General features: G+C 43.9%; 1 protein-coding gene across 2 annotated transcripts in view; it reads left to right on the top strand.

The window, feature by feature from the left end:
- Positions 1-13,675, top strand: part of PIAS1 (protein inhibitor of activated STAT 1) — a 65,116-nt gene that overhangs the window by 18,874 nt on the left and 32,567 nt on the right. For both annotated transcript variants that reach the window (XM_064456026.1, XM_064456025.1), the window contains exon 2: positions 7,744-8,188. In XM_064456026.1, the coding sequence (XP_064312096.1) occupies positions 7,744-8,188 (445 nt within the window). The remainder of the gene's footprint in view (positions 1-7,743; positions 8,189-13,675) is intronic.

Raw genomic sequence — 13,675 nt, 5'->3', positions numbered from 1 at the left:
ATAGCTTCCTTGTGTGAGTCTTGCAGATAGAATTTAGGACTAGGGAATGTGCCTCCATAAAAGATGGGAATATTTTTACCTTCATGATATCCCACTTTCACAAATCTTTAAATGTCTAAGAACCCAAGAGTTTAGGCTGTGTAACTGTAGAGAGCTCATGTAGCTCAGGTATAGCTTTCTTCTCCGGAAGATTTATATCAGGGGTTAAAGAGGCTGTTCATAGTATGCAAGAACTCTCCTGTATTTTTACAGCTGGGTGTTGGAGGCATACTGAGATTAATTCAAAACCATTTCCATACTAATCTAATGCTTCCTAGTCACATTTATTAGAAAAAAAGAACAATTTTTATTTCATCTTTTTTTAAACATTTAGAAGTGCATTGTGGAATTCATTGAATAGTAGTTTCCTTGTTTTGTAAGGGGGAAATTTCCATTTGCGTTGTCCTTGAAAAGAGCGTTAGAGCTTTGCCAGTGTGAATGTGGCCACACTGTTGATGCAAACCACAGCTGGAGCTGATCCCTCTGGATGCTGGGGCTGAAGGTGCTGTGCAGGGTGTCAGAGTAGGGGCTCCTTCAGTGAAGCGTTTAAAAGACCACAGGGGTGTAGCTGGAAGGGTTTTTTGTCTTAAACTTCGCCTTTGAATTGACTTGTTGCAGTGCTTGCCCTCTTCCATAATAATGATTCTTAATTTCAGAGACTGTTAGTAAATGACTGCTAATCCCTATGTTTCTAATAACAGAAGAAATTTACGGTCACTGTCTTAAATTGTTGATAATAAATGGGTGACCCCCCATTCAGTATCCGTTTTTTCGTTTCTTCCTTCTCATTTTACTTACTCTCTTGTTCTAACTTTTGACAGTGTTTGGGGTGATTTTTGTCTTTTTTTTTTTTCCCCCTTTAGCTTTCATGTTAACAGTTAGAGAATTGTGAAGGACCTGTTGTATAGCTTTAGGCACAAAATGCGGTGTGGTACCTAGCCAAATGCTTCTTGTTGTGCTGGCAAATCTTTTGAATGTGTTTTGGAGCTTATTCACAGCTTCCAGTTATCATAAACATCCGGAAGTAACTTGTTAAAGTCTCCAGATAGATCCTGGGGCTGATTACAGGAGATGTAGAAATACCCTTTCTAGAAAGCATTCATCAAATTGGTGGGACTATTAATGCTGCCGCTGATGGATGAGCATGCTGCTTTTAAGACAGTATCTTGTGGTGCTGGTATTTGTGATAAATTTTCAGTATTGCCCATCGTGCTCTCCTATGGACACTACTCAATTTATTAAAAAAAATAATAATAGAATTACTGCTGCCTCTTTTGGGCAAATCCCTCCCTTCAAAAAACTGAGGGGGGGGAAAGCTGAAGGCTCACCGTCTGGTGTTGGATCTCAGCAGATAAGCTGTAGCTGATCCTTTCCTGAGCAGTGGGACTTAGCGCTCGTCTTCCTGCATTCCAAACCAGTGTTTTAGCCTCCATTTTTTTCTAGTCCAGAAACGATGTTCTCTGCCTGAATCCGCTTGTCTTTTTAGTTGCACTTCTCTGAGTCATGTGCCAGTGAGACCAGCCACGCAGGGTTATCGAAGGAATTTCTTGTCCAGAGGCACTAACACTTAGATTGTATTTATTTTTAAGCTTAATCCCCAACTTCCATAGATCAGTGAGACAAGGTCCAGTTCTTGAAGGCCATTTTTCTTTGGTCTGACCTGTTAACCTGTGCTAATGATTGGACTTCTGTAGCCAAGAGGCTGCCTGGCCTGGGCATCTTTCCTTGATGGGTGGAGTGGCTGGGCTTGTGTAGAAAACCATTCTTTAAAAATAAAGATTTATCTCTGCTATTTTCTGTGCAGAGAGAAATCACAGTAAATGACTCTTAACGTTGGCTGCTCCGTTAGAAGTGAGGGTTCCTGGTAAAGTATTTACTCTGAATGCCTAAACAGCATTCACAAAGCAAAATGGTCCTGTTGTGTGGCACAGACATATTTCTCCAACCGGACATGCTTGTTTATTGAGAGAACTTAGTGAGTCAGGAGCTACAAAACATTCATTGACATTGCAGCCTGATGCTTTTTAATAGTCCTTTTGTGGATGTCTTGGAGAAAACCCTTGTTCCTCCTTACCTCGTAAGTGTCTACATGCAATTTTTGGTTTGGGGGACCTAAACAATTTTCATATCTGTTTAAAAACTACTTTAAAAAAAAAAAGTTGGTACACCTTTGTAAAAGAGAGAGCTGTAGGTAGAACATCGCTTCCCAGGGATAGTCACAGGAGAGAGGTAGGCAAATGCCGCCGCCCGGGATTGCTTTTGCATCCGTAAGCTGTTTTCTTCCAAACCTTATTGGTTATCTGAAGTAGGTGTGGAGCAGGAAATATCCTTGTTTCCAGCTGAGTTGCTTGAGAACGTTTCCTCAACACGCAGAAACAGGGAGATGCACCTGCTCATGCGGCTGCAGCATGAGCCACATCAAATGGTTGGGTTCACACGGTCTGGCAGGAGAAAAGTGGCGCAGTTTTGGAAACAAACAACTGGGAGGTGGGAAAATAAACCAACCTCTTTACTTCTGTGGACCTCCTGCCTGACAGATGTAATTAGGTGACTTGTCTTAAGCCAGGGAAATGCCCTGAGGGCTTTGGGAAGGATGGACTGTGGTCACAAGGCTTGGGTGAGGGGACGTGGGCTGAAGGGGGACTGCATATCCTGAGCCAGGCAGTCCCCATGACTAATGCAGCTTTTGCGGAGGAGCACGTGTTTGTGTTGTCGAGCAGGAAATGTCAGATGTATGTTTATAGATTAGAGTTACCTTCTAAACTCTGTGAAGGTCTTTACAGTGAGTCAAAGTAGAAATACTCTCTGTTAAACTGAGATAAGTTGAGTTTCTGTAAAACTTGTTCTTACTCTTAAACTTCGAACAGTTTTTCTATTGTCCTCACCCTCTCTTTGAACTGTAGATATTGCCTAGATACGACAGGTACCAAAATGCACATCATCATCGGAACACCTGGTTTGTTTGACGCTGGGATTTGTTGTATCCGAACCTGGCTTGCCGTCAGCTCATTGTGTTTCTCATGCAGAAGTTAGGGAAGTGGTGAGGAGCTCAACCTTTGCGTAGCTAAATACTATCAATTTCTTGTGTGCTAGTGTGATGTTTGTAGGAACATGTATTTACCTGTAAGTGAACACATAACTAAACGCCTAGTTATCTGTAACTGCAGTTCGCAAGCTATCTTTCAGTCTGTCTGTGATAGCTGTGTGTGTATATGTCCTTTTTGTTTGGTTCGTTGGTGTTTTTTTTTGTTTGGGTTTTTTTTTTTTGTTATTTTCTGTTGTGTTAGGAAAGAAAAACCCAAACATTTTGCCAATTCTGATAAACAGCCAGAGGTAGGGACAGTTATTTGCATTGCAGATATTTGCTGTTGTTGGGAGACAGACTCTTAGGGGTGGGTTTTGTAGCTTGCTGCAGATGCAGCTGTAGGACTGAGAGTGATCTTTTCACTACACTACTTCAGGCAACAGGAAGAAAAAAAAGCAAGATTTCCTGAAGCAAAATGCTTTGTGTCTTTGCCCTTCAGCTTTGCTGGTGTAACTAAGCCAGCAAGGGGTTTGAATTGTGATGAGGTGAGACGCGACAGGGAAAAAAAAATTATAAATTGCAGCTTTTCAGGTATTTACTTTGTGCGTTTGACAGCGCTCAGTTTGTTTCCCTGCTATAATTACCCTGCCTGTTCTAAGATTAGGGTACCAATGTGACATGGGCCAAGGGGCTTGTAGCATGGATAGTGGTGCTTGTACAGGCAGCGGCACTTCTGCTGGTAGAGCTGGGTTGTGTCCTCAAATAAAACACAACTGTGTTGGAGGAGGGGAGAGGAATTTTCATGTTCATGTTGCAGCAACGTGAGAGACTTTTGCCAGCACGGCTGTCTGTCGGGCTCTGCTTCCCCGTGCCACTGACTGACACAATCCACTGGCAAAACTCTATAGATATGTGTGGTGTTTTAAGGCATTGCCTCTTCTTACTTATATTTATGTAAAAAAAAATGTTCCTGTGATGCATGAAACTGTAATAAAACCACAAGCCTTTATTGCTGGTTTTTTCATGACTGTGTTTTTAATCGATGTATCCGTTCGTGCCCTTAATGTTGCAAATGAAATTGTTCTTGTCCTCCTTTGTAAGGAATGCGCCAGGGTGGGGAAGATCTGGGGAATTTTATTTGTTTTGGTTCGTGAGTCTGGCTACATGATGGACCCTGCTTTCTGTGTACTTATTTCTAACTTGCCTATACCTTAAAAAAAGTAGACCATCCAACATGTAGCAGGAGCTTCTCTTTTGGCTCAATTATTTCCTATTTCTCTGTGTTTTTTGCAAGCTGGGCCTATGAGTTTATTAAAAACAAGAACAGAGTGAAACGGAGAGGTTCTGGCTGTTTGGGAGGTGATTTGTAATGGTGATGGTAGCAGGCATTAAACCTTTCAGCTGTAACTACTCAGTGTGAAGAAATGTTTGTAAAGCATTATAAATAGTGTTCTTCCATGTTTAAAAATTTGTTTCACTTTCTTTTCAGCTGTCAACACTTCAAATTGTAACTGAAATACCTTGTTCTTTTAAGACATTGTATTGGGTTTGCGTGGCAAGGTTTTGGTGGCGCGGGGAGGCTACAGGGGTGGCCTCTGTGAGAAGCTGCGGGAAGCTTCCCGTGTCCGACAGAGCCAGTGCCAGCCAGCCCCACTGCAGACCCGCTGCTGGCCAAGGCCGAGCCCATCAGTGGGAGTAGTAGCGCTTCTGGGATAACCAGATATAAGAAGGTGGAATAAAAAAATCTGCGCAGCTGCAGCTGGAGAGAGGAGTGAGAATGTGAGGGGTACAGCCCTGCAGGCACCAAGATGCGTGAAGGAGGGGAGGAGGTGCGCCAGGCGCAGGAGCAGAGATTGCCCTGCAGCTGTGAGGAAGACCGTGGTGAGGCAGGCTGTCCTCCTGCAGCCCACGGAGGTTAATGGTGGAGCAGATATCCACCAGTAGCCCGTGGGGGACCCCGCACTGGAGCAGGTGGGTGCCCGAAGGAGGCTGTGACCCTGTGGGAAGCCTGCACTGGAGCAGGCTCCTGGCAGGAGCTGTGGCCCTGTGGAGAGAGGAGCCCACGTTGGGGCAGGTTTGCTGGCAGGAGTTGAGACCCTGTGGGGGCCCACACTGGAGCAGCCTGCTCCTGAAGGGCTGCACCCTGGGGAAGGGACCCACGCTGGAGCAGCCTGCTCCTGAAGGGCTGCACCCCTGGGGAAGGGACCCACGCTGGAGCAGCCTGCTCCTGAAGGGCTGCACCCCTGGGGAAGGGACCCACGCTGGAGCAGCCTGCTCCTGAAGGGCTGCGCCCCTGGGGAAGGGACCCATGCTGGAGCAGGCTGCTCCTGAAGGGCTGCACCCTGGGGAAGGGACCCACGCTGGGGCAGGCTGCTCCTGAAGGGCTGCGCCCCTGGGGAAGGGACCCACGCTGGGGCAGTTTGTGGAGGGCTGTCTCCCATGGGAGGGACCCCTTGCTGGAGCAGGGGAAGAGTGTGAGGAGTCCTCCCCCTGCAGAGGAAGGGGTGGCAGAGACAACATGTAATGGACTGACCGTGACCTGCTTTCCTCTGTGCCACTGGGGAGGAGGAGGTAGAGAAAATCAGGAGTGAAGTTAAGCCCAAGAAGAAGGAGAGGCTAGGGGAAGGTGTTTTAAGGCTTGGTTTTATTTCTCATTACCCTGCTCTGATTTGATTGTTAATAAATGAAGCTAATTTCCCCAAGTCAAGTCTGTTTTGCCTGTGATGGTAACTGCTGAGTGACCTCTCCCTGTCCTTATCTTGGCCCATGGGCCTCTACTTATATTTTCTCTCCCCTGCCCAGTTGAGGAGGGGGTGTGATACAGTGGCTTTGGTGGGTGCCTGGTGTCCAGCCAGAATTGACCCACCACAGACATTTCCCTTTCTTAGGAAGTTCCTTGTCTGTTCTCATTAGTTGGTCCATGACAGCCCCATAGTTAAAAGTGTGAAGTTGGTTCTCAGGGTGTTCAGAGAAAACGTTGCCAGCAAACTGCTGCTATATCCAAAGTGATTGTGGCAGTCTGCAGCACAAGGTTTATCTAAGATTTGCAGCAAGGTTATTCAGTTCTGTTGGTGTGGTTCAACAGAGCAGAAATTTTGTGGCAAATTTAGTTAAATCTATCTGGGTGCACACCTCATTAAATACATGAATCATCTAATTTAGGGCTTTTAAATAACATGACCTATTTCAGTGAAGGGAAATACCTCCTGTGGACACCTGTGCATTGAAGATCTCTTGCAGGTGCTGGAGGTTTGAGGAATTGATAGGAGTTTCGGGCTGGTTTTGCTAGAGCTAGGGATAGTGTACTTTCTAATATTAGCACTTTAGGTTTAAGAATTAATGTGAAAATAACTTGAGTAATATATGTTTTTGAATACTTTGCACAGTTTGAAGAACTGGAGAGGATGGGAGCATTTGCATTCTCTTTCAAAGATTGTTTGCAAATGTAAGAGCCAGTTTGGTTATTCAGCCTTGAGTGGCTGGGAAATTGCAGAACCCTGATATACTGAATTAGCGGTTTTAGTCCTAAATATATACTTCAAGTATTATTTTGAATTTGATCTTTCAGCATTAACTACAACATACTCTGGGTATTTAATGTTTTCATACAGAAGATCCTGATAGCCAGTTGCGGCAATGGCTTCTAGGCATTTCACTTTCTTGTGGTCTCTTGGCAATCCAAAATTCTGCAGGAATATCCTTTCAGCTGGTGTCACAGGCCTCATGGTGGCAAATGAGCCACTGTCAAGGACTGAAAGAAGTTTTTATATAGAAAGTAGGCTTGTAAGTTGACTTTCTGGCTCCTGCTCGACCAGTGGGGAAGTACTTAGTCTGCACAGGCAATTGCTGCTTTCGCGACTTTGCATAGTGTTTTTCTCGGTTCCCGAAGAAGTGAAACAGTTTACAGGTCTTACCAGTTTGATTCATTAGACCATACTGAGAGACAGTAAAAGACTGTGTAAATTAAGATGTTAATTAATAGAAGGCAAAGCCCTGCTCCCCCATCCAAAACAGAACATGCAGCTCTGATGTGAGAGGTGAGGAAATTGAATCGGAGGAAGTTTGTTTTAACTCAGTAATGATCATATGGGGTTGAACACAACTCAGGTTATAATTTCTCTCTCTGTTTTTAACATTGGTCATATCTCTTCTTTCCTTTGAACCCGTGTGGATTAATTACACTGCATGGCAAAAAGCGAGGGAGGGATTCGAAAGTGAAGTAGGGTTCCAGAGTTAAGGACTGGCGCAGCTTTCAAGTGCGAGTACTGGAGACTTGGATGTTGTCAGTGTTGTGACTTGTTATTCACCTAGCTGGAAGTAAAAAAAATTATTAACGTTAGAGAGGCCAGCAGAGCAGTGATTAGAAAATAGTTATGTCTACAAGCTTTATTTTGATTTGGCCACTTGTCCTTCTCTTTTTTTTTTACTACCAGTATTGCTGTCCTAAATTGTGTATGGCAAATGGAAATCCCTTTAAAAATTGCTTATTACAGTATTTCAAAGTAGATGTATCTGTGAACAAGTACAGGTTTACATTATATTTTAGATAATCAGTGGGTGAAAAACAGTGGTGGTGTGCCTTTAAAAACGGTATGGTTAATGGGATTAAGCCACATTCTGATGTTAGTGTTTAAGATGATGTAAATTGCGTACTAATTTTTCATTTTTTTTCTTTTAAGCAAATGGTTATGAGCCTTAGAGTTTCTGAACTGCAAGTACTTCTGGGTTACGCTGGGAGGAACAAGCACGGACGAAAACACGAACTTCTCACAAAAGCACTGCATTTGTTAAAGGCTGGCTGCAGTCCTGCTGTACAAATGAAAATCAAAGAACTCTATAGGCGAAGGTTCCCTCAGAAAATCATGACACCTGCAGACTTATCTATCCCCAGCGTACACTCGAGCTCCATGCCAGCAACTTTGTCTCCGTCTACCATTCCACAGCTCAGTTACGATGGCCACCCTGCCACGTCACCATTGCTTCCTGTTTCGCTTCTGGGACCTAAACATGAACTGGAACTCCCCCATCTTACATCTGCGCTCCACCCTGTCCATCCTGACATAAAACTTCAGAAATTACCTTTTTACGACTTGTTGGATGAGCTGATAAAACCTACCAGCCTAGGTAAGGTTGTAAATGTTGTAATAATATTTGAAGTTGTGGTTGGTTGTTTTTTTGTTTTATTTTATTTTTTGTTTTTCTTAAATAGTAATGGATGAATTCAGCTGCTAATGTAGTAACTGGTTAAATATTGCATCACACCAGTGTTTAGAGAATTGCTATTTTTGGTAACTTTTGGAACAGATTGTTCTACATGGAGAGCCATCTTACGTAACACTCATTAGTTGCTTTAGCTGAGCCACTAAATATGGTTCAAAGATCCCTTAAATATAAGGGGTGAGTTTGACAAAAAACGTACTAAACCTTAGAAAAAGGAGAAAACCTCTCTGCTTTCAGTAGTTCTTATAAATCATAGAGTTTAATTATTAAAAAAAAAACAAAACACAACAAACAACCCAAATAAATATACTCCCAAATCCATCAAGCCCACAAAATCTTCTCATCTGTGCTGGAAAAGAATGCCAGGCTCGATATTTGCTGTGATCCATTACAGCCCGAATGCCTGAGTTTAGGAAGACTTGTGGTTCTTTTGCCATTGTGGCTACTTTTCTTTAAACTGCCTTTTGTATTAAGGTATAAATCACGTGTATAGCTGCTGAGAATAATCTGATGCTTACAGAGCATTATATAACAATGTGTGATTTTTTTTTTTTTCTTTTGTTTTTTCTGGCTGTGACTCCACACAAAACACAGCGTGGTTGACTTTTAATACTCTTAAATACTGCCTAAAAACAATAGTCCTGTTAATTTCTGGAGGGTCTGCTTGCACGTTGGAGCCTTCTGCTGTCTTGAAAACCCTGGAGAAGATTCACTGTGAGAGTAGCTGGGAGGAGGAGGAGGAGATTTGTGAGAGTAGATATGGGGATATGGTGGGTGAGTGAAAAAAATGTCCTTTGCAAAAGAGATTTCTTGTAAACAAAAATGAGCAGGTACTTTACATTAACAGTCTGAACAGCTACAGGGTTGTGGGAAGGCTGATACATCAGTGGAGGTGGTGGTCTGCAGATTTCTGAAGTGTGTTCCACAGTTGTTTGCATATTTTTTGTTTTAACTGTTATAACTGAGACATTGAGGGAAAAACAGATAGCTTTTGATAATGTCATCTTCTGTTTCAGGTATTCTTTTAAGAGGTATACTGTCTCTATTTAGCTTTAATCTAAAACCTAATCGATTAATAAGCATTCCAGGCAATGCTGGTGATACAGGATAATTAGGTACTCAGTATGTGTCTTATCACTTTTACATTATAAGCACTTAAAAATAATGCTATAATTTCAGTAAGACATTCCAATGCAGGGATTATGGTATGCATTTATTCCTCGGTGTGGTAAGAACACTTTGCTGTCAGCTCTGTGTCTGACAGGCCCCAAATGAAGAGATCATAATTCACGCTCTGTCATGTCTTATTGCTTGAGGAGTTTATATACAATAGGATTTTTTTTTTTTTCCCCCCTTTGTGGACTTTTGAATGTCAGGGTAAGGAAATGGAAGTGGGTGAAATTCTAACCAGATACCTTTTTAAGCGATCTCTGTCCTTTCAATTAACTTAAGGGTATGTTTGGGGTTTTTGTTTTGCATGTGAGTCCTGCCTGCAGATGTCTTTCTGTTTGTCTGAAGCAATACTATTAAAAAGCTTTTATTTTTGTGCTTTGGAGAGGAGAGAGAGCTTCAGTGTCCATGCGTATGAGAAATGATTGGTTGTTTCCTTTCGTAGTGGAAAGTAATGTTGCTACAGATTGTAAAATTGCTAACTATAAATGTCATGAAGGTATTTTAGAGTAATAAATATATATATGTTAATGAAAGAACCCTATTGGATTAATAACCAGTGATATGCAGCTTTATACACTTTCAAAACAACTTGGAGCGCTTGTGCATACAGCTTAGGAGTTTTAAATGCAAATATGGAGCAGACTTGTATTCATCTTCTCCATTTATACAGTTACTGATACTCTTAACTAAAAAGTCGTAAATGATTTCTTGAATATTTGCCCCAAACGGTTTGGGCATCCCTTTCACTGCTGCAAACAATGTGGGTTTTCTCAAATGTCGAATTTCTAGGTTCCCTGGCGTTGCTTTCAAATGGCAGATATGTGTTACAAACACTCAGAACTCCTCCTTGGCATTCGGCCAGCGTTTCAGCATCTCCTGCTTGCTTGTTCCCATCAGATTCCTCATGGGGTAGGGATAAGAAACTTTTGAATTTACTCTGTTTCCCTCCACCACGAGAACAAACTGATGACCTGGTGTGGGCTTTTGAATAATTATCTCCCTGCTTAAAATGGAACCTGCTGGAATAAAAAAAAAAAAATGTGTTGGTGAGAGAGGGAGAGCGAGTGCGCTGACTTGAGCGTCTTTAGGTTCTTCTGAAATACAGTTATTATGTAAAAGTTGGGCAAAACACATCTTTGGATGTAGTTCCCTGGTCTTTCCCAAGTCAAGGTGGAATTGCTTGGAAGGTTTGCTATAGTGGTCTTCTTTCCCATCAAGATGTGATTGTTAATTTGAAAAACAATAATTTGACAAAGCCTCGGGGAAGGGAGTTGCACAACAGGGCACTTGAACATGCGTTCTGTACCCAAATATTTTACGTAGGTGGGTAGTACATAAGCTAATGTGAATAACAGATAAGGAAATTAAATTTGCTAACTATTATTTTTAATGCCAAGAACAAAAGGAGGAAATGGATGTTACCTTCTTATACTTGCTTCCTCAAAATGCAGCTCTGAACTGTGATTAAAATCCACATGCTGACTGCTCGCTGGGCTGCATTTGTGGCAAGGGGGAAATGCAGTGCTTTATCCATCTGTACCCTCCTCAGCAGCAGCTATTGAGGATCTTTACTTGAGCATGGCTGGCTGAACCATCTGTGACAAGCTAAGGTTAAAGGGCTGTTGGCTAACTTTGGGGTTTTGAGGTTTTTAAATTTTTTCTTTACCTTTCCCTGGCTTACAGCAGCCCATACAGCCTTTAGCAGTGAGTAGGATGCTTGCAGAAGAGCAGACTTGCCTAGCTAGTTGAACTCGTAAACTCGGCCTATGCTACCTCAACCTGCTCTTGTTTGAAGAACTGAAAACAGCAGCTAGGCCCTGCTGATGGTGGGACTCTTCTCCTGCTGTTACTCTGCTCAGATAGCAGAGTCTCTTGCTTTCTTCTGAGTGCTTCAAGTACGTGACTCCTGCGTAGCTCTTTCGGAGCCGTGTGGCTAATACTGACAATTATGGTTACGCGGGCTGTGCTGTCGGGGGATGACAGCATTTTCTTTACTCCCAAGACTGTCAGTGGGCTTATTTATCTGAGGCGAAGAGAGATCTGTCCGTGCTCAGTGGAGCTGTCGAATTTGATCCATATTTTATTAGTCATCCTCATTGCAGAATAGAGAAAGCATCTATATTGGATGGTTTTGTGTACAAGCCAATGAGGAAGGCTTTATGTTCTCAAAATGTATGTTGGTGGATGAATCTGTACAGTGGGCTCCTGCAGTGCTAGTGGGAAGTCTGTGCACTCTGCCCCGTGGTTAACCATGATTTGATGTGATTATATGACCGGGTGTTCTTTGGAGGAAAAGCTATCCAGTTTGGCCTTGATGGAATGTATGAAAGTTGCCTTATTATTGTGACTTCTCTGTTGTTTTTTTTGAATAGGAACTCCTTTAAATAGGAGAATTTTGGTTGTTAGTTTCTCAAGTGAAGCTGCAGCTTTCACTTATTTTTTTTCCTGATTTTCAGCCCCCTGTGCATAGATGCTGCTAATTGGTTGTTTTTTAAGCAGAAGGCCAACTTTCTAGAAGTAACTTCTAACACACAGATAAGATCTCTTTTGTGTGGTGAAACGTGTTTACTATGAGATGAGCAACGAGTACCAAAATTCTGCCAGATTATTATGGAAGGGACATTAGATAGTTAAACAATATCTTAAAAATACTTCTGGTTACAGCATATGCCATTTCTTATTGCTTTATCTGTGTAGTTGTTCCAAAAAACGTTTTCTCAGAATCCCAGGCTGGCGGGGGTTGGAAGGGACCCCTGGAGCTCACCCCGTCCCACCCCCTGCATGAGCAGGCAGCCCCAGAGCGGGGGCACAGGGCCGCGTCCAGGCGGGGGGTGAATGTCTCCAGGGAAGGGACCCCACAGCCTCTCTGGGCAGCCTGTGCCCCTGCTCTGGCACCCGCACAGGGAAGGGGTTTGTCCTCATGTTCAGGGGGAACTTCCCGTGTTCCAGCTTGTGCCCGTGGCCCCTTGGCCTGGCGTTGGGCACCGCTGAAAAGAGCCCGGCCCCATCCTCCTGACACCCACCCTTCAGATATTTAGAAGCATTGATGAGACCCCCCCTCAGCCTTCTCTTCTCCAGGCTGAACAAGCCCAGGTGTCTCAGCCTTTCCTCACAAGGGAGATGCTCCAGCCCCTGGTCACCTTCGTAGCTCTCCGATGGCCTCTCTCCAGCAGTTCCCTGTCCTTCTTGAACTGGGGGGCCCAGACCTGGACGCAGCACCCCAGATGTGGCCTCACTGGGGCATAGCAGAGGGGGAGGAGAACCTCCCTCGCCCTGCTGGCCACACGCCTTTCCATGCCCCCCAGGGCACCGCTGGGCTCCTTGGCCCCAAGGGCCCGGTGCTGGCTCAGGGTCACCTCGCTGCCCCCCAGCACCCCCAGGACCCTCTCAGCAGAGCCGCTCTCCAGCAGGTCCCCCCCAGCCTGTGCTGGTGCGGGGGGTTGTTCCTCCCCAGGGCAGGACCTGGCACTGGCTCTGGCTGAATCCCATGAGGCTCCCCTGGGCCCAGCTCTCCAGCCTGCCCAGCTCTCACTGGATGGCAGCACAGCTTCTGGTGTATCAACTTTTTAACTAGGCTATGGGTCTTTACTTACCTATAAGGGGAAATCAACCTTTTATTTCAATTTAAAGGATTAAAGAGGCTGTGCTATTCTCTTAAAAGCTGTCCGAATGGTGTACGGATGATCACCCTACAATTCATTCGCTATGCTTCAGGTTTAAGCGATGTGGAACACAAGTTGCAGCTCAGATCTGAGTTGTGGAAATCAGGATTTTTACCTGCAGGTCTCATCCTCCTGGAATGAGGAGACAAACATTGGGCTTTTTGGGGAGGTAGAAATTCACCTACAGAAGGCATTGCATGCTGCCTGCCAGACTGCAGATACTGGCTCCATTGGGTGAAAGGGACCTTCCGATAGCTCTACTTGAAGCTTGTCTTGATTTGCTTAGGTCTTAGTTTAATTTCTTAATCTCAGGACTCTAATAACAGCGTTTCTCCAATAAGCAGAATTTCACCCCTGGTGCCTGTCCTCAAGAATAATGTGCTTACTAACCAGCTTTCATGCTTCTGACTTGCGTTTACCTTGAAATTTTCTTTTTGACTGTGACTGATCATGGTTACTTGGACGTGCTGTGTTCTTGAAGACACATCTTGCAACTGATCTGACTAAATTCTTTAGCGTGACTGTAGTTCAAGGCACAGCTATTAAACAATTAATT

This window comes from Phalacrocorax carbo, chromosome 7 (genome assembly GCF_963921805.1).
Source record: "Phalacrocorax carbo chromosome 7, bPhaCar2.1, whole genome shotgun sequence".
In the NCBI taxonomy this organism is placed as follows: domain Eukaryota; kingdom Metazoa; phylum Chordata; class Aves; order Suliformes; family Phalacrocoracidae; genus Phalacrocorax; species Phalacrocorax carbo.
Note: the sequence above shows the minus strand (reverse complement) of the source record. Positions and strands in the feature narration are given on the sequence as shown.